The 22,937-nt window shown below is 50.4% G+C and overlaps 1 protein-coding gene across 4 annotated transcripts in view; it reads left to right on the forward strand.

Moving 5' to 3' along the window:
* NECTIN1 (nectin cell adhesion molecule 1) overlaps positions 1–22,937 on the forward strand; it is a 106,725-nt gene that overhangs the window by 35,020 nt on the left and 48,768 nt on the right. For all 4 annotated transcript variants that reach the window (XM_075774788.1, XM_075774789.1, XM_075774791.1 and 1 more), the window contains exons 2-5: positions 12,353–12,703; positions 13,389–13,691; positions 14,115–14,232; positions 18,438–18,589. In XM_075774788.1, the coding sequence (XP_075630903.1) occupies positions 12,353–12,703; positions 13,389–13,691; positions 14,115–14,232; positions 18,438–18,589 (924 nt within the window). The remainder of the gene's footprint in view (positions 1–12,352; positions 12,704–13,388; positions 13,692–14,114; positions 14,233–18,437; positions 18,590–22,937) is intronic.

Genomic DNA, 22,937 nt, shown 5'->3' on the forward strand with positions numbered 1-22,937 from the left:
AGGAACTGTGTCCGTATTGTCGTGTCTGCTAAAATATGTAATAGTCTGGTTTGTGTTATCTCTCCTTCTTTTTTTTCCCCCTAATCTGAAAAGAACACGAGTTCTCTTAAATCGCCTCCCATGTAGTTGTTAGCAAGTGGGAAGTCACAAACAGCAGACGGAGGAGGAGGTGGGCACACCAGGCAGGTGGAGGGTGGGAGAAAATCCGTCTGTCGGGAAGGAGGAAGAGACAGGGAGTCCAGAGGGACAGGCGCTGGAGCAGTCCCATCCCGGGCGACAGCACGCGGCTGTGCGGGTTGGCCCGAGGCCCCCGAGAACTCCTAACCCAGGGACGGGGTGGGATGAGACTCCTGTAGAATGAGTCCAGATGGACTGGAGCTCAGAGTGGGCTGTGGAAAATGAAGGTGGGGAGATTCACAGGCAGGCGGGAGGTGCTTTCTCTTTGGGTGTGAGAGCTGCTGGAAAGGTCAGCTGTGGAGATGACTAAAACACAGAATGGGCTTGCAAATGGGGATATTGGGCGTTTCAGAATGAGGTTTCCTTCTGCTTTGAAACAAACTGGCATTGGAAAATTTCCGTGGAAATGAAATTTCAAAAGAAATCTTTGGTTTGGCTTAATCCAAAATGTCCCATTGGATTACAACCAAAGCATTTCATTCTCTTTGCAGTTCTGGTCAGTGTTTTACCATATACCATTTAAAAGAAATGAGAGTCCAAAAGGAGAAGTGAGAAAAACTAAAACCACGAAAGAGGAAACATTCTGTTCCAAGGTTAGCACAGACCATTTCAACCCTATGAAGGGCTTTTTTTTTTAATTGAATTTTGTCAAAATCAGCACGTTCCAGTGGATAGTTTTGACTTGGACTAAATGGCGCTTTCCATCAGAAAAACATGCCGTGTTGGAAAATTTTCCACTAGCTCTAGTTTTTTTTTCACATGCTTTCCATTTTTGTGGCATTTTTGTCAGTCCCTGGTTTGAACTAGGACGAAGCACACAGAAGTCCCAAGAGAGCAGCTGACCTCCTGGTCTTTGAAGACCAGGATGACTCACTGGAGCTCTCCCCAGTGACACAGAGGAAAATACGACTTCCCTGCTGAGCAGTCTGCTGTTCTCGTCCACATAGCCAGCCTTTTGAACCCAGCTTATTGCTATGTAAGAAGGAAACAGGGAGCCTAGTGCTGATGCAGTTTCAACAAAAGTCAATGAAATAACTATGAAAGTCAATGAAATATGTCAATTAAGGCCAACTGAGCTATTTAACCCTCAATCTCTGGGCCTAGTTTCTCCGGCATGAGGCTGGAAATGGGATGTTGACTCCCAGCTTGCTCCGTCCTGTCGACTGTTAATACATCTTTATGGGGAACGGATTGCTTTTTGGTTCTGGCTTGTCTCTCATGAACCTAGACTTCGGGAACAGTTAGGTTTAGAGCAAATATGTGATTCAAGCCTGCCATAGGGATTTAGGCCTAGTAGCTACCCGCAGCTGCTGTCACAGTTGTTGGTATCCCAGCCTTCCTGCTCAGCCATCCCCCGATTGGGGCAACAAGTGAAACATGCTGAGAGAGGCACCAAACAGCAGCAACCCGGTGTAGATGCTTGCTGTTGCATCCATCAGACTCTGGGTGATGCGTGGCTGAAATGCCTCCTGGGATCTGTGTGAAGGGACATCTTTGTACCTGGGCATAAGAGGCCCAGTGAGTCACTCAGCACTGCGTGTCGTTCCACCTCCTGAGCGACATTTCTCATCGAATTCCCCTGAGTGTTATATCACAACCCAGCTCCTCCCTGGGGCTACCTGGAAGCACAAAGCCACCTTGTTTGAGGAGGGGATAATAAGGCGTGGAGAAGCCCTTAGTTTCTCTTCCTGGAAGTTTGCTTGCCACCCTCGTCGCACTGCAATCACTAAGTATATACAGCTCCTAAGTCTAAGTCCCCACTTACCCCTGTCTGCCCCACCGGAAAGAGCAAGCTTTGCTCCCGTTGAGAGGTGTCCAGTGAGAAATGCTGTGTGGTCCCTATTTTGTAAACTCCTCTCTGTAGGACAAATCATCATCTTTCTGCAGAAGTCCCTTTGAATTCCTGCTCCTTCTGACTTGCCCTCTGCTCTGGGCTCAATGCTATCTGTCTTTACAGTGCAGTGAGCCCTTGCTGACTGCCCTCACTCTTCTGGGCAGGTAAGAGTGGATATCACCGTGTCGGTCTTCCTTACCATCCCCAGAAAAGCCAAGCCATTGCCAGACAAGGCAGGGAGCGTGACCCCCTGTGGGAGGCCTCCGTGCCAGGCTCTGACCCTCACTCATTGCCTTCCTCCTCCCCCTTCAGATGTTCACGATTGGGGCTAGCACAGGCCGCCTGTAATGGGTGGTCTTGTCACTTGTTTACAGTCCTGAGCCTTACAAGCTCAGCAGGCTCCTCTGAGCCCCCGCCTGTGCAGCCGTTTTGAAGCTCAGCAATCATTCCCGAGACAGCCTGGATGGAGGCTGTGACCTTAATAGATACGAGAGCTGCATCTCCATCCAGCATGGAGTCAATCTCTCTGCCAGCCGCCCTCCGCTCAACCCCACCAGCTGCCACGAGGCCTGGAGTAAAAGGGACTCCCATGCACCCAAATCTGCCCTATTCAGGTCTCTCTCCTCCATGAGGTGGCATTGCTACTGAGCTGTAGCAGGCCATGCCAGATCTAAACGGGGCTAGGAGGATCACAGCAGCCACTGATCTGGCAAGAGAGATGGAGTGCAAGCCAGCTCCTCGGAGCAGTCGGGACTGGAACTGTGGAGCTGGCTTTGCTCAGAGGTTGAAAGGGACGCTCACTGTCAGGCCCAGCCTCATGATTTCTGCCACGCTCTTAACACCAAATGTCATAGATTTGGTTGCAGACAGTTTGCTCGTTGTTGAGAAAAACATGAGCCACATTTTGGGAACCTTTAGTCTAGCTGTTGACATGGATAATGTTTAGGTTTGCTTCCAGGCTCTGTCAACAGAATAGGTTTTCCACTTCATCTCCCTATGCCTCGGTTTCCTCAGCCATAAAAATGAGGGTGACCTTTTCTATTTGCCTGAGTGATGGGTGGAACTGTGAGGCCTTACCACAAATGCCTCCATACCTGCTTCTTTAGGTGAGAATTGTCACCTTAATATGCAGATACCCACATCTAAACCAAGCCATTCAAGTGAGATTGCCAGTGATTGCCTAGGTGGCCTTGGGCACATCTCTTTGTCATTCACCACCTCTGATTTCCCCATCCCTGAAAGCAGGGGTAATAATACTTTCCTGCCTCTCAGGGTGTTGGAGGATTAATTAGTTACTGTTTGAAAAGCCTTTTGAAGATGCAAAGCTTTCCATAAATATGCAGACTTATTCCTACAGATGGGGCCCAGGTAGGACTGAAGCTTGATGTCCGTCACTCTGCAGTGATCATAAATCCAGGATGAGGTGAAATTTGTAAAATTAGTTCCCTGCACAGGGACTTGATGATAAGAAAGCTGAGCACCAGCAGGCTGGAAATCAGGCAGGGCACTGAGTTTTGGTTATACGTACACACTGTTCTTCACAGCCTGTTGTTCATCGGCAGGAATCGTTAAACAACTCGGATGAAGTTGGGAGGTCTGAGTCTCTTCCACTTTCCTTCAGAAATATCTCTAGGGCAAGATAAAACATATTACAAGAGAAATCACAGGCAGTCGGCCAGTGAAGAGTGTCTGTCCATTGCATCTGTCGGGGGCCATGTTTGCATTCATGTTGTTTGCAAAGATTTTTTCCTAGTTGTCAGCTCCGACACGTCATGAGCCACCAGAACATATATCACATTTTTCTGGTCACAAAAAATTCTGTTTCTATCTTCAGACAAATTATAGTAGAACAGAGCGTGGCATTCTCACTTGCAGTAGTAGAAAACATTTCTCTTTAACATAAGGAGATAGTGAAATATCAGCAATGCGTTATATACCGAGAGGGAGGAAAGACAAGAGGAAAGCAAGACCATGGTCAGAAAGCTGTAATCGGTTAGCATGCATTTAAACTATAGGAAAGTAAGAGTTTTGATCTTCTCCACAAAAACTGCAGGCCTGGCCAATACCAGCATGGTTTGGCAGGTGTGCATTTTTCACCATGTCTTGGACAGAAGACCAGCGTTTGTATCTTTTGGTAATTTCCTGTGACCCGGCATCTACCCCTCTGATAAAAGAGGCTTGATTTGAGTGAAGATAGAGAGAATCAGGGGGTGGCGAGGCTGGTGGGGGCAGTCACATTAGGGCTGCCAGCTATTAACCCCGGTGCTGAAGTCACGCCTGAGTCAGCAGAGTTTCGGCTTTGTCGCGTTCCCATTGTGGAGGCGAGTGAGTCATCACCGTCCGAGCCCTGAGAGCTCCCTGGGCTGTCAGCCCAGGGAGGGAAGGAAGGATCTGATGTTCTCTCTTTCTGTGCCATCAAGTTTATTTTTGTTTTTATTAAATCTCTTCAGTCTCAAGTTCCTTCATTTCGGAAATGAGACTCTCTGGGTTACTATCTTGATCCCCTCTTCACAGCTCTTCATTAAATGCCTCCTCCTTAGCACCTGGAGAGCTCTAATGGTGAGAATATTTAGCCCTGAACTAGGGCTCCTTGATCAACATCCACGGTGACGCGGAAGTCCAAGAAAGAGGCAAGGCAGAGAAAATAGTCATGCACATTTGGGGACTAAGCCCATCAAGATAAGGTCTCAGGACAGTCTCAGCTTAATTAGCTTTCCGCTGCTCAATGCTTCAGCTTCTTTCCCCTCCTCCACACTTGATTTTCCAGCTGTGCTGTTCTTTTCTGCCCTTGCTTCCCCACCCAACCACCAAATAAGCATTGGCTCTGAACATGGTCCCCTTTCTCAATCTTCCCTCTTGTTTACAAGTCAGAGTTGGTAAGCAAGAAGACCCTGGCTTTTTCCTTGCTGGCAGGCAATGAGATGACTCTTGAGAGAAGGGTCTTTGATATGTTGTTCTTTATCCACCCTTGTCTTTGCCTGGCCAGCTGCCTGCTTTTTCTAGTGCCAAATTATGATCCTAGACATGTTCACTGGTGCCTTCCAGAGGAACTAGTGGCTAGGGATGGGAAGAGGCAAGCGAGTGGTCTGGGGTGTGGTGATGATGTTGGAGAAACACAAGAGGGGTGGGCAAGTTTGTAAGGCTAAAATAGCGGGAGGGCAAGTCAGAGAAAAAAGCATCGTACACCAAGTTGAGAGGCAATCCTCTCCCAGCTTATGGAGACGGGTAGCAGGGGCAGAAAGGAGATGTGACTTAGCTATAAGTTGTGCAAGGCCACAGGGGGAAAGGAGATGAGAGTCTTCTGAAGCCAGGCACTGGACAGGTATGAGTAAGAGCACACAGTGGGAAAAGAGCTGAGGAAGGAGCTGGAGTAAAGTCCAGAGCAAAAGGCCTGGAGGGGAGAGGCTGCATCGACAGGAAAGTGGGCCAAGTACTGAGCACTGGTGCACGTCAGGTAGAGGCAAGGGGCAGTTTGGTTTGCTGCTCAGGTGTGTGGGAACTGGCAGCTCTTGCAGAAGGATTAGCTGACATGCTTACGGGGCGAGGCCGGGCAACAGGAGCTGGCTCCTCTGCGGTGACTGAGGAGCCTTTGTGCTTTGTTGCTGAGCATGGGGTTTCATAGCTTTATTGCAGGAAAGGCCTTTCCCAGTGCTGCGTCAGCTCTTTCAGCAGGAGCCCTGCTCTGCCAGCCTTCCTGCTTTTGCCATGGGGCACGTTCCTCTCCCCTTGACTTGGTGGGGGGTGAGGCAAAGCAGCTGTGTGAAAGTCAGGAAAGGTACAGCAAAGAGTGAAAGCTGGGAGCAAAGGTAGGCATGGTTATTCTCTTCCCACTCCTGGTTTGCCACCCTTTTCCTAGAGAACTAAAAAGTTGGCTGCAGCTGAGGCTGTTTGCAAGGTTGAAGCACAGATGGCAAGATCTAGTGGTCTTGTCTAGTGTTCATCTCTGCTTTTCGCTGTCTGCCTGATCTGTGGCTGGTCTCACCCTGGTGTCTGCTTTTCTTTCATCTATTTCTATGAAGAACACCTAGCACAAACATGACCTTGCTCTCGTTTAGGGCCTTTGTGTGAATCCCAGTGGTGGCTCAATGAATAGACTTCCCAAACCTTAACAGAGAACAAGTGGAGCATCGATGGATCAGGCCCTTTTCATTCAAGTGGATCCTGAGGCTGCTTTGTGCTCTATTTATCTAAAGAGGAAATACTGCATAGGCAGGAGAAGGCAACCCTGCTTTATCCCAAAGGCATATCCACTCTCCTGTCCCAGCAGACAGCCAATGAAGTGCTGGCTAGAGACCTCAGTCAATACAAGGTATTGACTGGTCCGCAGATAATAACATCTCTGCTGTTGCTACTGTGTGCTGGTTCTGGATATGAACCAGTGACCTAGAGCAAAAGGCCCTGTGTTTCCCGTTTGCAAGCCAAAGCCAAGCCTGTTCTTTCTTTTTTGAGAGGGATTTGGATGAGAGCCAGATGGGCCATTGTACACACTGCCATGTCCCGTCAGCTCCCGTACAGCTCCCAGCTCTCAGCTGGGAGAAGGGACGCTTGGGCTTGCAGTTTCTCTTGCTGTGCCCCCACCCAATCACAATGTTATCTCAGGCCTTTCACTTTCATGTGCAGCTATGATCTTGCCACACCTCTTACTCTCTCATCTTCTTTCTAAGGCCCCCTCCCCTTGTGTTGGAAACTCAGTCTTCCTCTTCTAATTCCTCTGGCATCGAAGCTCCACACTGAAGTGGGGCAGAACTGAATCGGTGCATGACAGAGAGACCTCCAGTGAAAGTCTGCCGCTGCAGGAAGTGCATGTTGGTGAGTCACTGGAGACCACTCCTTCACTGCAGTCCGCTGCAAGCCATTGACTAAGTGGGGTGAGGCAGGTGCTGTGCTCTTTTGGAAGAGTAGCAGAGTACTGATTTGAATGCCTGGCAATCAATACAAAGTCTCTCTGGAAAGAGGGAAGGTATTAACCCCAACATCTTGGCCAAGTGCCAGCTCAAACCTTCGGTTCTTGCCACCTGAAATTCCCTTGCTGGGATTTAGGAATCTTCTTTTCCATTTCCCACCCTGCCTACCACACCTGTGGCATTCCTTTGGGTTGTTGGAGCTGGTTGTGTTCTGCCCCACAAGGGCTGCATTTCAGACCTTGACTTCCACTTAAAAACAGGGAAGATTTGAGAGATTAATTCAGAAGTACCAGCAGAAAAATTTATAAATGCCACCAGCTAGAAAGTTTTGAGCTCCTATTCCATCCCATTTTTCCCCTCATGGAACGTTCTTGGAGATCTCTTCCAAAGTCTCTGTGAGGCATACGAGACCACGTACAGGACATCATTGCCCATAGTCAAGGTGCAGCGCAAGGGGCTGTCTCAAAGTCAGGTGCTTTGTGAAGGGTCTTTTGTAGGTTGCAGCATGATGCATTGTTTTGTCCTTTTGATGCATTGTTTTGTCCTTTTGTAAGCTACTGTGACCTTGTCCACATCCCCTTCAGTTTAGTTCTAAAAGTGATGCAAAAACTATTAGGACTGATGCCTCTGACATTTGCATCAGCCATGATATTGCCACACCAAAGGGTGGCTCATCACACTTCTGCCAAGGGCTGTTTCAATGCCCTTGGGGTGAGATAAGTATCAGGGAACAGGAGGGAGAGAAATTGGTGAGAAGCTCAGCAGAGGCAAGGTTGTGCAAAGCAGTGTGGAGTTCACATGGTTCTTGACAAAGAGGCATTGATTGGAAGCTCGCTGTTGTGACAGAGCTCACTAGTGCCCGGAGATCATTTCCAGAGCTTTCTATACGGGGGAGCAAGAACCAGATTTGCAAGTGTGGGAGCCTCAATGTAACAGCACCTCCCAGGCTTTTAGACGAGAGGGTTTTCAGGTTCGAGAGCCACCAGCTGCCACTGGTGCTCCCTAGTCTGCTCCCTCCCCAGCGCCCCTCACACCCAGGGAGTCCAGACCTTCCTTCCCAGCCCACTGCCTGTGCCGCAGGGCATCGTGAGTTCTGCGTAGTGCCCCCAAGGCCTTGCATGACCTAGTAAATATCTGGGTTTGGGATCGTGGGGAAAGGCTTCAACACAAACCACTTCAGAGGCCAAGGTGGAGGAGTAGGATCTCAGAGGCCTCCACTAATGAGGTCTTGGCACCAACATGTCTTTGGCACGCAGCTGGGCCTTTTTTACTGCTTTTGGTCCTCACAAAAAATAACACCAAAAAACTAATGAGTAAAACGCAACTCGGCAAGCTTCAACCTATACAGCTAATCCTTCCTCGTGTGCTGGCTGTCCTCTGGGAGGTGTCAGAGTGGATTGGTGGGCACTGGGAGTTCTGGCATAGGAACTGCAAATGGCAGGATGTATCCCAAGCCTTTTCTCTGCCATACCGACCACACACATCATTCAGCAAAGAAAAAACAAGGCGAAGCCCAGCACTGCACATGCACACACACATCCTGCTTAATATGTTCAAGCCTCTCCAGAGCCTGATTAGTGATTTTATTTTCTCCTCCTCTCCTGGCCTTGCACGCTCATTGCCGTCAATTATCTATGCATTTGCCCTGATGAATTATTGAGTGTGTAACAGGGTGAGGGAAGACCCCCATCCCATCCTTGCAAACAAATGCTCCCCAGAGCATGACAGCAGCCAGTTTGTCCTCTGGCTTCTGATTTAGGATGAGGAGCATGGGAAAGCTGATCCAGCAACCTGCAAAACCCCTTTACTCCATCTGTTCCCCTTCCTCACGGTTCGTGATGGGGTGTGGGTGCTATTGCTGTGGTATGGAGCAGAGCAATGGGTGCATTATTTTCCTGATGAGAGGCTTGGAGGAGCGGAACATAAAGAGTTTACCCTGTCTTGCAAAAGAGCCATGAGTTAGTCACCTGGAAAGGAAGCACGATTTCCGCACAATGTTTGGGGTTTTTTGGGGTAGTTTTTGTTTGGTTTGTTTTGTTATTTCTTCTGCTGTTTTTTTTCCCCTTTTCCCCTGAAGCCTCTAGAAAGTTTGGAATGTGTTTTTGTTAGAGCTGCTACAGGTAGAGGCCTGAATCCCAGCATTGGCAGCGTTTTGTTGTTGGCAAGCAGTCCTCAACTGGCACCGGCTTTTTCCCTAGCCAAAAGTATGACTCTTTGCAGCTGGGCAGAGGAGGGTTCTGCAGGACAGTTCTGGGGTTTGGTTCAGGGTCAGGTTTGTCAGCACCTAAGTCTGCTTTTTCTCCAGTTTGTGTCCAAGTACGGTCTGCACTGATGCATGGATCCCATGGCAGGTGTAGGGTAGAAGAGGGAGGGTAGAACTGAGAACTGTTACTACCACTCAAGGTCAAGAAAAATCACTGGATTTTTAAAAGGGTCATTCATTAATTTGCAGAGAAATCATAGTGTAAAGAAAGGGCATAGTAACGATGAAGTGAGGGATTGGATTGGTCTCTCTCTTGTGATATATACCAAATTCTCTGCCAGGTTGGCTAACAATATCTTTATTTAAGGGGCACGTCTTAGGTGCCCATCCTTGGGCAGTGGTGGCCTTCAGCCTGGCATAGTCTCCTGCGTGCCATGCTCCTTGTCCACATACCTCACTAGGGAGAGACCGGGCTGTCCTCCCAGCTGCCCCGCAAGGGTGACTCCGAGGAGAAGCCGGTGGCTTTCCGTCCTCTCCTCTCCTCTCCTCTCCTCTCCTCTCCTCTCCTCTCCTCTCCTCTCCTCTCCTCTCCTCTCCTCTCCTCTCCTCTCCTCTCCTCTCCTCTCCTCTCCTCTCCCCTCCCCTCTGGGGTTCGCTCATCTCTCGCTTTTCTGGCACTGCGAGGAGGCACTGGGCCACGACTTGCTGCTGTCGTGAACGGGCCCTCTTTTATTGGGATGTGGAAAGCCTGGTTCAAAGGGAACCGCTGAGGCCTGTGGGGGTCAGGGAGCTTGTGTGGGAGCAGAGCCAGCTGTGCCATCGCCCCAGCCCCGGGCAGGCTCTGCTTGGGGGCATGGGCCCTTCATGAAAGAGGTGGGGACCGGTGCTGATGAATCCGCTCTCCTCCAGCCTTGGGAGAACGAGGGAGTGCTGAGCACACCTACAGCCAGGCAGCCGTGAGATGGGCGGCAGGTTGTTCCCAGGGCCTTTGCTACGTGATTGCTTTTGCTCTCCGGCAAGCTCCCACACGCTTTGCGAGGCTCTAAAGACTTCAGAGCCAGACTGCTTGGCAAAGCTGTTGCTCACCTCTGCAGGTGTGGGCAATTCTGCAAGAGGCGCTCTCACCTCCGGGGTAGAAGGAGCAGCATATGCTGCAAACCATGTTGGAGACATCACCCCCCTCCCCATCCACCCATTTTTTCCTCAAGTCCCAGCATAGCGTTATCTAAACCCAGCCCTGCTCTGCACCCGGTGCCCACATTTCATCAGGAAGGCTGCGGGGTCCCACAGGGCACGGGACAGACTGGTGTCAGAAAAGTCTTGTCACTGTGTCTTGCTGCCTGGACATCCTTCTCCAGCAGGCCAGTGCCTCTGATTGGCATGGAGAAACGTGGTCCAGCTGTGATTTTATCAGAGCAGGAACATCCCTTTCCTCTGGTTTCTGGAGGGACGTGCATGGCAAAAATGGCCCTGGCTACACTGGGAGGGGGAATGAGCAACCCTGCCGGCTCAGCTGACGGCCTCTGAGGACTGGATGGCTTCATGCATGCAGGCACATGAGGGCACCAGTGCTTTGCTGTGGCTGTGAGCAGTGCTGAAGAACATTCCTCGGCATCCAGCCGCAATGCTAGGGTGTGGGGCAAACCGGCGCTTGACTCAGGGAAGGGGGCAAGTTCACACAAAGCTCTAGAGACTTGAGTTTCGGTCTTAACTGCTGATGACTGTGGTCAGCTGATGGCGTCTCATGGTTGGGCTGGATTGTTGAGGCTTGTCCTCAGGGTCATAGGCTTGACGTGGAGGGAAGGAGAAGGAGAGAAAGAAGAGGCTTAGATGAGATGTGGGGACTGAGATCAGGCTGAGTACAGCAGGCATGGAGTGAGAGGAGGGTGCCCAGAGGATGGTAGAGGTGGTGTTTGTGATTGAGAAGACTTCTGTCTGCCTGCACTTGTGTGTATGTGAAGCCGCAGGAAGGAGACTCTTGCTCAGGTTCACGTGTAGAAGTCACAGGGCACATCTGCCAGGGGTCTGTGGACGCTAAGACTGAGGAGTTCGTTTTGGCCTTGCACGAGGAGCCCGTTCATCCTCTGGAAGCACAGCGTGAGGGAGACGTTTCAGAAATGCTCTGTCCTCCCCTCAGTTAGAAGATGCTGTCCTGTTTCTCTTGCTATGCATTTTTTTTTCTTTCCCCAGCCTCTCTCTTTCATTACCCTTTCATGTTCCTCACTCTTTGTACATCTTTCTTTTCTTATTACCTCTTTCTTTCCTTTACTCTCAGTCTCCCAGAATACATCCAATTTCAGATTCTGCCAGAAGCAGTGAGCAAAACCTGCTTTTCTTGTTCTTACCACCTTGCTTCTCTATTGTATTTATCATATAAATACTGGATGTATAATTACCAGAGCATTATCTCTAAACATACAGATTAGGGAAAGACACAGTGGCAGCCGAAGATTAATTTCAGGGTCAGTCTGGTGGGAGACATTTTTCTGCAGCTGTCAGGAGAGGAATCAACAGAGACAGAATAGCAGTCATGAACACCAGCCACCACTTTTCCTAAGCACCTTTCATCGTTACTCCACAGAGTCAAGATGGAAGGTTCCTAAATGCAGCCACTTGTGGGGTTAAAACAAGGCCCCGGAAACAATCTAGATCATGCAGGTAGATGATGCAAGGTGTATGGGCACGGCTATAAATCTATTCTTATATGGGAACTATTGCTTCTCTGAAATCAGGGCTGAGTCTTTGCAGCTCATTTAATTACTGATGTATTTCCAGTAGGATTAAATGGATGTCTGAGTGTGTGTTAGCATATGTTAGGATATGCTATGCTGATAAATATCTGTGCCTTTGTATGCCTCCAGATAGGCATGTTCTGTATATTTACAATAACTGATTTAGTGTCATACAAAGTTGAAGACAAAAGGAAGGAGAGTATTATTGATCCAGCCTTGTGCCTTTTGGGGATCGTGAACCCTAGGTTTGCTGCAGAGCATTAGGGCTGGTCATAGTGAAGAGCGAACACCAGCTGTGGGAGAGAATGAATCTGCAGGTGGATGCAGGTAGTTGCAGAAGGTACTGAGTGACTGTAGCCATAGACTGTTCCTGCATCAGCCATGCCAAGAAGCAAATGGAATAAATAAAGGAGTTCATGGGCCTGATGTCCAAGAATCATTCTTTTTCTCTCTTTCTCTGTCTGAGAAGTACACATATTCATGTCTTTCCACTTTATTGCAGGGCTGCAAGCTCAGACTGTCTTAGTCAATGACACAGTCTCGGGGTTTATCGGGACAGACGTGGTCCTGCACTGCAGCTTCACCAATCCACTCCCCAATGTGAAGATCACACAGGTCACGTGGCAGAAAGCCACCAACGGCTCCAAGCAGAATGTGGCCATCTACAACCCTGCCATGGGGGTCTCCATCCTCTCTCCATACAAAGAGCGGGTGACTTTCCGGAATCCTTCCTTCAAAGATGGCACCATTCAGCTCTCTCGGCTAGAGCTGGAAGATGAGGGAGTTTACATCTGTGAGTTTGCTACCTTCCCAACTGGCAACCGGGAAAGTCAACTGAACCTCACTGTGCTGGGTAAGATACTGGACAAGCTTTGTAGTGTGAACCATTGCCTCCAGTTAAACAGATCTGGAGGAACCTGAGACTCATGTCCTAGGAACTCAGGGTGAAGGCAAATCTTGGGTGTAAATTTTACCTATGATGATCTTTCAAGTTGACTGTAAAGAGCAGGGAACCCTGGGTAGGTGGTTCACTGGACTACCTCAGGAACACCTCTTCCTCTTTCCAGGCCTCAGTTCCCCTATCTCGTAGTGACCTGTTCCCTAAGGGAGTGGTCAGTTTTAATGAGCTGGTGGCTGTCAAGTGAACAGAGAGAAAAGGCAACAGAGAGACCCTAAGCACAAGCAGAGCTTGTCCATGGAGCGTAGGGTTGTGAGTGAATAGACCCCACCCAAGGTCTGCATGATTCATTTGCTCTCCAATTTTGGTTTCTCATTCTAATGTAGGGTTGAAAACCTATGGCAGGAAAGGACTGACTTTCCATTGTGAATCTGTGCATCTAAGGGCACCTCAAATTCTTTCCCCAGAGTAGGTTGCTGGCAATTTGCAGCAGCTCTGGATTCCCCACAAGGTCTGTCACAGGCTCAGTGGTGCTAGATGTCTCTTGGGTTGTAGTAGAGAGGATAGCACTGCTTTTCTAACCATCCTTTTGTACCCTTTTCTTCTCCTCCTCCTCCTCCTTTTTTGCAATTTCTTGCAGCCAAGCCCACAAATCGGATGGAGGGCACCAAGCGGCCACTTATCGCTAAGTCTGGCAGGACAGAAAAGATCTTGGTAGCTACCTGTACCTCCTCTAACGGAAAGCCCCCCAGCACTGTCACCTGGGACACCAAGCTCAAAGGGGAAGCGGAGTTTCAGGAGATCCGGAATAGCAATGGCACTATCACAGTGATCAGCCGGTATCGGCTGGTGCCGAGCCGCGAGGCCCACCGGCAACAGCTCATGTGTGTGGTCAATTACCAGCTGGACCGCTTCACCGACAGCATGACCCTCAATGTGCAGTGTAAGTGAGCGTGGGCAGGGCTGGAGAGCAACGCTCTGTCGTCAGGCCCTGGGGTGGGTGATAAAGTGTGGCAAAAGAGGATTTTTCTGAAGGGAAGATGTTGGTCTGATGGAAGGGTTGAAGTGGGGAACTGCTCTCTTTTTCTGGAGAGTGAAAAACTGAAGTGATCCCTTGGAATGATCATATGCTTTCCCTTTTTCATACCTTCTTTCTCTCTCTGTTTCTGCTGTGTCTCTTTGTTCTTCCCCTTCTCTCTCTCCTTCATTCACCCTCTCTCATATTCCTTGTCCCACCTTGCAATGTCTCTCCTTCTCCCATCCCTGCCTCCTCATCTCTTCCTATTTCATTTTCTCCCCCTTCCTTTTCCATAACGCTTTCCTCTCCTTTTCCATCTTTTTTCCTATCTTTTTCGTCCCTCTGCAGATGAGCCAGAAGTCACTATTGAGGGCTTTGATGGCAACTGGTTTCTCAACCGGAAGGATGTGAAGCTGATATGCAAATCTGATGCCAACCCCCCAGCTCACACCTATGAATGGAAGCTGTAAGTGCCTACAGTGCTTCTGCTCTCAGCAGCACGTACGATCTTTGAACAGGGCCAAGGAGCCTCCGTACAAACCTCAGTCACCCTCTGGGAAATCAGGGCCCGGTCCCATTACTGTCAGTAGTGTCACTCCAAAGTAAAACCCGTGCATGTGAGGAGAGAGTTGGACACTTGTAGTTGCTGGAGTTGTGCTCCTGCAGAATGCTTGGAGCTGATTCTGGTTCCCTGGCACAGGTCTGCCAGGAGGCCTTCGTTGCACAGGGACTGCAACTTATTTCTTTATTTGCAAACCAGGGAAGCTGCTGTCTTCAGCCTTGGCCTTTCTGGCTCAGCACTTCCTGCGCTGGCCATCCTCTGAAGCTGAGTTTGTCAGATCCAAAACAAGGCTTGCTGCTTTGCCAGCCCTGCCGAGAGGGCAGCCTGTGGTTTTGAGGCAGGCAGTGCAGTGTTTGAAGCAACTAGGGCAAGAGACTTGTTTTGGGTGGATGGGCTTTATCGGAAGTTTCATGTGGCCTATGGCCCCAGCTGACACAGCTGGGACTAGCATTTTACTTGAACCACCAGCCATCTCACCTTGTGATAGACAGAGCTTATCCCCTGTCTTTCAGCTGGGTCTTCGCCCAGCATCTTCCAGCTGAGACTCAGGAGGGAAGGGCAGTAAGGATCACACGCACCCTCTCTCCACCGGGCCAGGATGGAGCTTGCTGCCAGCTCAGTGCAGCCGTGGTATCCGGGGTAACTTCGTATTCCTGTTCCACTGGAATAATATTCTACCCTGGTGACACGTGAGGGAGGCAGCTGAGATATGACAAGGTCAGTAATTTGCCCAGCACCGCTAAGTGCTTCGATACCAGAGCTGGAAAAGGACCCAGGATTTCCCTTCCGTAAAGGGGCACAAGTAGCACAAAATTAATCTGCACACAAAAAAACCTTTCCCTGGAATCAGCCCCAGCTATAAGCAGGAGCTCCCCTTCAGAGGACTCATCCCCACGTGACTGACGTTAAACAGAAGCAATTCCTTGTCCTCCAGGGTTTCAGCTTTTGGCTGAACACACTAAAGGGACTGAAAAGTGAGCAAGGGGTATCTGGGCAGTCAGGTGGGAATTGATGCAATCCGCGGTGGTTCTCTCTCCCTCTCTTTCTTTTCTATAAACACTCATGTAGCTTTAAAAAGGAAAGATCAAATGGATCCGTTCTTCTTTTCAGCTGGCATTTGTCATCAGGAAAGAAGCTCTCAAAATGGCTTTGCAAGGAGCTGGGCATATTCTCTCTCATTTTGATTCCCAGATCAAACTGTTCACAGTGAAAGTCTGAAGAGGATTGTTTTTCTTGCCTTTTTTCTAGTTCTCGTCCTCAGCTCTCTCCCTCTGTTGGTTCTGCCAGTTCAAGTTAAGCTCCAAGGGGGCTCTCTGGGTTCCTCACAACATTGCCAGGAAAGCGTTCGAGGCAAAGATGCCCCTCGTGGCACTCAAGGCAGAAGAGATGCCAGTTTAGGCTATCTGTGTGTAGCAGGGCTGGCAAATGGAGCTGAAGCGAGCCTTGTGAGATGGAGCTGGGGACAGGAGGCAGATTTTCTCTCTGCTTTTGGGCAATTCATTTCATCCCTTTGTTCTGCTATTGCTCACATGCGGAGCTGAAGTCTGAGCACTTGCTGAGCTCCTGGGCATCACGCTCTCTGTGGCAGGAGCTCTGTTGCTGTGTACAGACACAGCCACCAGCACAAGCGGCCCCGATCTCTGTTGGGGCAGTCTGCTCCCGCCGTGACAGTGATGCTGAAGGCAGGCTGAGAGATGAAGCACGGGGTAACCAGGTGCCGAAAGTCTCAGCCAGGTGATGTTTCTGTAGCCCAGGGCGGGAAAGAGGGTTAGTTACCAACTAGACTCAAACACAACAGGGGATGCAGGTGTCAGGGCTGAGCATGGCGCTGCATGACTGAGTCTGAATACGACGTGTCGTTTGCACACCTGGTTTACACACTGCGCTGGTAATAAATTCAGCTCTGGCAGAAATGATTCTTGGGCACAGCACATCTTTGAGCCGGGCACTGAGTTGGTCCCTATGTGCTTGTGTGATTGATGATTTTTTAATTATTTTTTTTTTAACACTGGAAAGAGTTGTTTTCCTATGGATTCTCTGTGAGCTATGTGTACGTCCATTTTTCTATCTTTAGCCTGAAAGGGTTTCTTGACTTACAGAGAGGCTGGGAGCATCAATACTTTGCTTTGAGAAGGAACCGTGGGGAGAAAAATGGAGAGAGAGAAAGCATAGAATTAAAGAGTGCACGTTTCTAAGCCCGATGGCGCCTCAGTCCAATTCCCCAGCCTCTCCCTTTTTGCACACTTGGGTGGACAGTTAGGACTGATTATAGGATTATTGACCTGAGGGAGGATGGAAAGGAAAGATGGAGTGCAGCCGAAGGTAAGGAGAATGGCGGCAGAAGAAGATGAAAGTAGGGAGTGAGAGAGAGCAAGTGAGACTGCAGGAGGCAGAGGTGGAAAGGGAGGAGGAAGAAAAAGCTGGGGCGCAGAATTGCCCCCTGGCTCTTTCAGCCCAGACTCCTGCTCTCCCACTCTTGGCTCCAGCTGCCTGTGAGCTGGGCCCTGCGAGGAAGAGGCAGACCACGCAGATGGGATGAAAGCCTGATAAATAACTGTACTGCGGCCAACCACCTAGGCACGTGGCGCGTGCGTGTATAGGGAGGTAAGGAATGGGAATAAGTTCTATGGCCATCCCCTTCCTTCCCACAGTGCCACCTTGGTAATATCAAACTGATTCCTCATTTCTTTGGCCGGGCAGCCAGAGAAACAGCCGCCAGCATCTTTGGTTTATCCATGTGCTCATGTGTGCTGCCTCCCCTTCCTGGGGGCCGGGAAGCAATTACTGCTGATGATGTTTTGCTCCTGCCTGGAATGTAAAAAGCAGCCATGCTTTCCTCTCCTCTTATTTGGATGGTGATGTGCAACAGTCAGGGGAGCTGTCAGAGGACGCGATAGCCGCCTTTAGCATCCCACAGCCCTGTTTTTAGATGGGCCCTTGTCTTTGTAGACTCAGGGCCCTATAGGCAGAGGCCCAACATTAGGCTGTTCTATTCTTCCATCAGCTTTGGGATCAGTGGCTTGATGTAGCTGGGAAAGACTGATGTGTTTGCTATACTTGCGTGCCTATGTGTATAAGTAGACATGCAAAATATGTGCATGTGCACTTAGACACTTCTTTACAAACCTAATTATAGCCCCATTATTCCCTTTTGTTTCTTACAAATTGCTGACAATATGTGCACATTTTTGTTGGGAGGAGGGGAAAGAATTACTTGAGTAATTTTTAATTGCCTAAGAGAAGTAATTACTTTACTTTGCTTCAGTAATTAAGAATAACCAGGCCACGTGTGTCTCTTTCTAGCACACAGGGTTTTTAAAAATTTTTATCTGCCTTTGTTCATATATTCTGTGTATCGCTAGACTTAGTTTTGTATTATTCCAGTTTCACACTGATCTGACTATTCTGACATGAGAGGTCGTAGATGGCAGGGCTCTAAATCAGCACGGCTTTCCTCGAGCTTCAGTTGCAATTAACACTGGCTGATCAGCTGCCCAGGAGAGGTACGTGGGCAGGAAATTGGAGTAAAGCAGGGTCAGGTTGGTGTCCCATTCCTGTGTTTTCCATCAAGTGGAAAGTCAGAGATGGAGGAATACTCTGAAGATGAGCTTGCCAGAGGTGAACCACCCAAAACAAAAGAGTGAGCTGGCCGTCTTACCCTAAGCTTGCACCTACTCGGGGATTGTGCTGGAAAATGAACCACTTTAAGGCTCTGAGTCTGCTTTCTGGATAGGGGAGAACATAGACTGAAAGCGCTCCACATCCCGTTAGCCAAATCCAAGGAACTGTACGTGACCCAAATATGTCCGATCTCCCTTGTAATCACAGAGAAGGAAAAAAACCCCAACAATCCATGTAGAGAACCTGATTCCCATCGTGCAATGGATTTACCCTGGAGACACTCTGCTGACTCTTTCCCGTAGTGCTGCTGTTTGAGGGTTTGGTTTCAAGGCTGACCACATTAATGGGTATTTTCCAGCCAGCACTACTGGGTTCTGGACCTGCCCAAGGGCAAGCGCAGAACCAACACGTCAGTGTCACCTCTGTGATACTGCTTGACCCTACTGAGTATCATGTCTAGGGTGAACCGTGATCTTTGTTTCCCCTAGGCCAAATGGGACTCTGCCAGGGAGTGTGGAAATCCAGAACAACACCATCTACTTTAAAGGGCCTGTCTCCTACAGCGTGGCTGGCACCTACATCTGTGAGGCCTCCAACGCCATCGGTACACGGTCGGGCTTGGTGGAAGTCAATGTCACAGGTAGGAAAACACTTGGTGTGCTTTGAAAGATAGAAGAGGAGGAGGTGGGGAGGGGAGAGCGTGAGCTGCTGACAACTACCAGTTACATCTCCTTAATGTCTCTCTTAATCGCCAGTGTCTCCTTCTGGGGGGGGGGAGTTTCACGGTGCAAAGGGAGCAGTGAAGTTCTTTGCTTTGCACTGGTTTTGCACTGGTTTGGCTTGGATTTTCTCCTTTCCTCTTGTTGTCTTTCCTTTCTTACACCAAGATACATTCAATTCGTTTCCCCCTTATCTTCTGCTTTGGATTCAGAGAGATCAGTGGACATGTTAAAAGCAAAGACATGTCAGGGAGATATTTGTTAGAAGGTAGAAGAAGGAGTAGGATGAGGCTATAGACTGCCACTGAGGCAGTAAAGCGTGAGATATGGATGAGTCATTTGTTCAGGATGACATTTGGTGTTTCTGATGTTAGGCAATTCTCATGATTTTTCATTTGCGCTCCTTCCAATGCCATGCTGGTCTGGGCACTTGCTCACCTGGCTGCCACAGATTACCGAGAGGCTGTGAGCACTTGGGTAGCTTTGTCGGGGCTCCAGCAAGGAATAACATCACAGGATGCAGACAATGGGGAGTGATGATATGTGATGTCATATGGGACAGGAGGAGTTTGACAAGTTGCAAATCAGTGTAACCACAGGAGTGAGGAAAAGATGTGGATATGCTTAGGTAGCGTCAGGGAGAGAAAGTGGTATCAGGAAACAGGTTCAACAGAAGAAATAACATACGGTGATTTCAGAGAGACAAAATGATATTGCAGGGCATCACCGAAGGGTAAAAGTGGCTGTTGGTGCTTTGAGAGCAGGGAAGGGAAGCTTACCCCGTTCCTTTGGGGTAAAAGAGGCGATTCGTTTTATCGGTGGGTAAATGACAGGCAGTGACCAGCAGTTGTGGGTCTCACGAGAGAGATGGAAGTACCTCTTGCAGCAGTTGAGTCGGAGCGCTGCCACACTGCAACGAGCTCTGGGGTCTCAGGGGACAGAGGAGGGGGTGCCCAGAGGAGGAAGCAGCGCTGCCTGCCTGGGAGATGTGCCTGGCAGCTGGGGCAACTCGCCGAGGCTCCCCTCTGGCCCCCCTTAGAGCTGGACGGGCAGTGAGGCGTACTGGGGGCTCCCCAAGGGGTGGGAAATACGGGACAGGTTCCTGAGGTTGTTAGCCCTTCCTGCTGTCCAGCCTGACGGAAGTCACAGCAGCTGCTGTTCTGATAGCCGGCCACCTCTCTGAGCCACCCCAGGCCTGGGAGAGGTGTCTAACCTGGGAGTGATGAAACGGGCTTCTCAGAAGGGCTGAGCTCCAGCCTCCTCCACTCGCTCCCTGCAGCGGTAAGTGCTGAGCAAGCGTAAAGACGCGGCCCGGGCAGCTGACCTCCTGAAATTAGCAACAGCACTGTGTTTGGCACCCTCACCACCTCGGTTCCCCTCTTCTGTTACATGGGTAAACCAGGCTAATCTTCCTCTATCCAGGTGCTTGGAGGTCAATGGATGGGATGTGCTAATTAGATGCTAATTACTGAGTATTTATTTATGATCATTATCACTGCAGCAGGCCTTTAATTCACACCTCCTGTCCTGGATCCTTGCCTGCTGAGTTGTTCCCAGTGTATACTTTTCTCTGGGGGATTTTTCATTTGCCAGTGAAAGGCACCAGCGTAACAAAGCTCGTTGTTCAGGAGGGACGTGGCGCAGCACCCGCCCTGCCCGGCTCTACCCAACCACCCGAAGCCAGGAGAAGGTCATGGCCAAAATCCATTCAGCCGCTGGCCATCTTATGGGAGTTACCAGCAAAGGCACTGTGTTTCTGGGACGGTGCAGGCAACTGCCTGGTACAAACTGAGCAGACTCGCTTCCCATCAGCAACAGAAAACCATCCCACGCAGTAACTAGCACCTTGGGTCACATTTGAAACAGTGATCAGAGGGAAGAAGCCTCTGAGCTCAGTCCCCAGTCACAGAGAAGGGGGTGGGACAGGTATTGCAGAAGACTTAGAGAGGAACAGGCTGTCCTCACCATGTCTCGTTTTCCATTTCTGCATAACCTGTACGTCCATTTCTTGCTGTCATTCTGTCTCTCCGACCACCCTGCATCTCTTGCGCTGTCAGGACACATGTTCCCAAACACCAGATACAGCCCTCTCTTCATGTTTCCTGCTGCCACCTGCCAGCGTTTTCTCTGTCTCAGGGCCACGACAGCAGCGCAGGCTGGGGCTGCACCGACTCGCCTGCTTGGGCACGGGCTCCTCTAGCAACGAGGGTCTGCGGGTTCCCCCTCTGGGCTTCGGTAGCTGTGTCCCTTCCTGGCATTTTTTTGAGGAGACTGGTAGGGCATCATTCTCGTGCTCAATCAGCGCCATGCTGGCAAGGGAAACGAGGACTGGCAGGATTTCTGGGGAATGACTTTGGGTTGGTGTCTGCCTGCCTGTAATCTCCATTTATTCCCAAAGGTCCGAATTGTGGGGTTGAGGTTAAATGAGAGGGAAGGAGGGGCGCACCAGCAGCTGCCCCGCCAAGGAGGGATTAGCAGCCAAGCCGTTAGACCAGGGCTCCACCACGTAAAAAAACCCGCTTTTAATAATTCATGGGATCTGAATATGTTTATCCAGCTCTCCCTGAGGACCGATTAGGCCAGTGCTGGGGAGGGCTCAGCCGTTCTCGCTCGGCTATTACAGGTACATTTGTTTGGGTCTTGCAGGCAATTTAGGGATTGTCAGTGGACCACGAAACCTCTTTCAAGAGCTGCGTGCAATAAATGGAGTTCAATCTAGTGAGCAGCCAGCCTTGGGAGAAAAAAAAGCCAGAAGGCTGATGCGGAGAAAACCCTGCAGCCACTTTTCCCCTCCCATCTGCCCTGGGTAGAGACGTCCCTCCTCCTGCCACCCAGCATCCTTCCTCCCAGCCCCGGCCCCGGGAGAGGAGGAGTGCAGGGCTAGTTCAGCCCTCTCATGGGGAGGGCGATTTGTTCAGGTGGAGAAGGCTGAACATTGCTATTAGAGTTATAGCGCATTAAAGAGATTGATAAGTGGAAATTTAATATTTTATTCCTGCAATCTGTTCCTATAATAGCTTCTCCTGCCTTGCAGGACCTCTGTCAGTCGCAGCCAAGCCATGTAGTGTGACATGTAACTATTTATTACAGGCGGTTGGGTGACATAATAAAAGGCTGTGGCTATAGAGCGCTTGGGCCTGCACGCGTGTCCCTGCATGCCTGCACACGGGTGCGGTGGGCCGGCACAGAGAGGTGGTCGTGTACATACACACGTATGTGTGACCCTGAGCTGCATCCCGGCACACAAATAGGCCTCCCAAATCTGCATGCCTGCAGAGGGACGCCCCGCTGCACAGTCACGTGTGCATGCAGGGCGCGAAAGCATCAGGGCATTAGCATGTGTGAATATGCATGTATTTATGGCGACGTGCTTGGCTGTATGTGCCTGTGTGCAGCAGGGCGTATACATACCCTGGCCCTTGCGCACACCTGTGTGCGTGTACATTTGTGTGTGTATGCAGGGGGATGTTCAGGCACTTATGATGTACTGGCTTCAGCCAGAGGAAGCACAAGGAAAAAGACGTTAAAACATTTCATCTCCCCGTGGGCCTTCAAGCGCCAGCCAAACATCAAAGCCGAACGAGACTCGTGGTGCTAGAGCTGGGGGAGCAGGGAGACCAGAGCCTGTGCTGAGGCAGTGACCGCCCCGCCTGTTTCCCGAGGCCGAGGAAGGGGTCTTTTCCTCCAGGATACCGCAGGCTCCCCCGGTCGTTTGCTTGGCATAGCCCCACCTCCGCACCCCCGTACTTCCAGGAGACGGGACGCGATGTGCAGGGAGGAAGGGGCTGTGAGGGCTCTGTGCCGACCCCTGCCCAGCGCCGTGCCAGTCCCTGGGCAGGTGGCTTTGCAGCCCTGGCCTCGGATGTGCTACAGGCTGTGGGGAGGAGGAGGAGAGCCTGGCAGCGCTGACGGCCTCCCCGTTTGCTTGGCTTGCAGCAGGGAGTTACTTACACACCACTAGCGATCTCGTCCCAGCAAGGTCACTGCAAACAGCCCGTGGGGCTCGCTGGAACCCTCTGCCATGCAGCAGCAGGCCTTTGCTACAGGCTCCGAGCGCAAGAGAAAGCCCGTTCTGGGAAGCGTTAAATGCCGAGCGCAGAGCAGGTGCACCCAAAGCCCAGCCGCCGGCAAGGACCGTACCATGCTGCACCAGCCACGTGCTTCTGGCTGCTGTAGGTGGGAGGACATAGGGCAGGGGGCTAAAGAGGAGCAAGCCGGGGGGCTCTGTCTGATGCTAATCTTCTGGATAGCAGGTAGGAGTGTCTGCTG

The sequence above is a fragment of the Balearica regulorum genome, chromosome 23 (genome assembly GCF_011004875.1).
Source record: "Balearica regulorum gibbericeps isolate bBalReg1 chromosome 23, bBalReg1.pri, whole genome shotgun sequence".
NCBI classification, from domain to species: Eukaryota; Metazoa; Chordata; class Aves; order Gruiformes; family Gruidae; genus Balearica; species Balearica regulorum.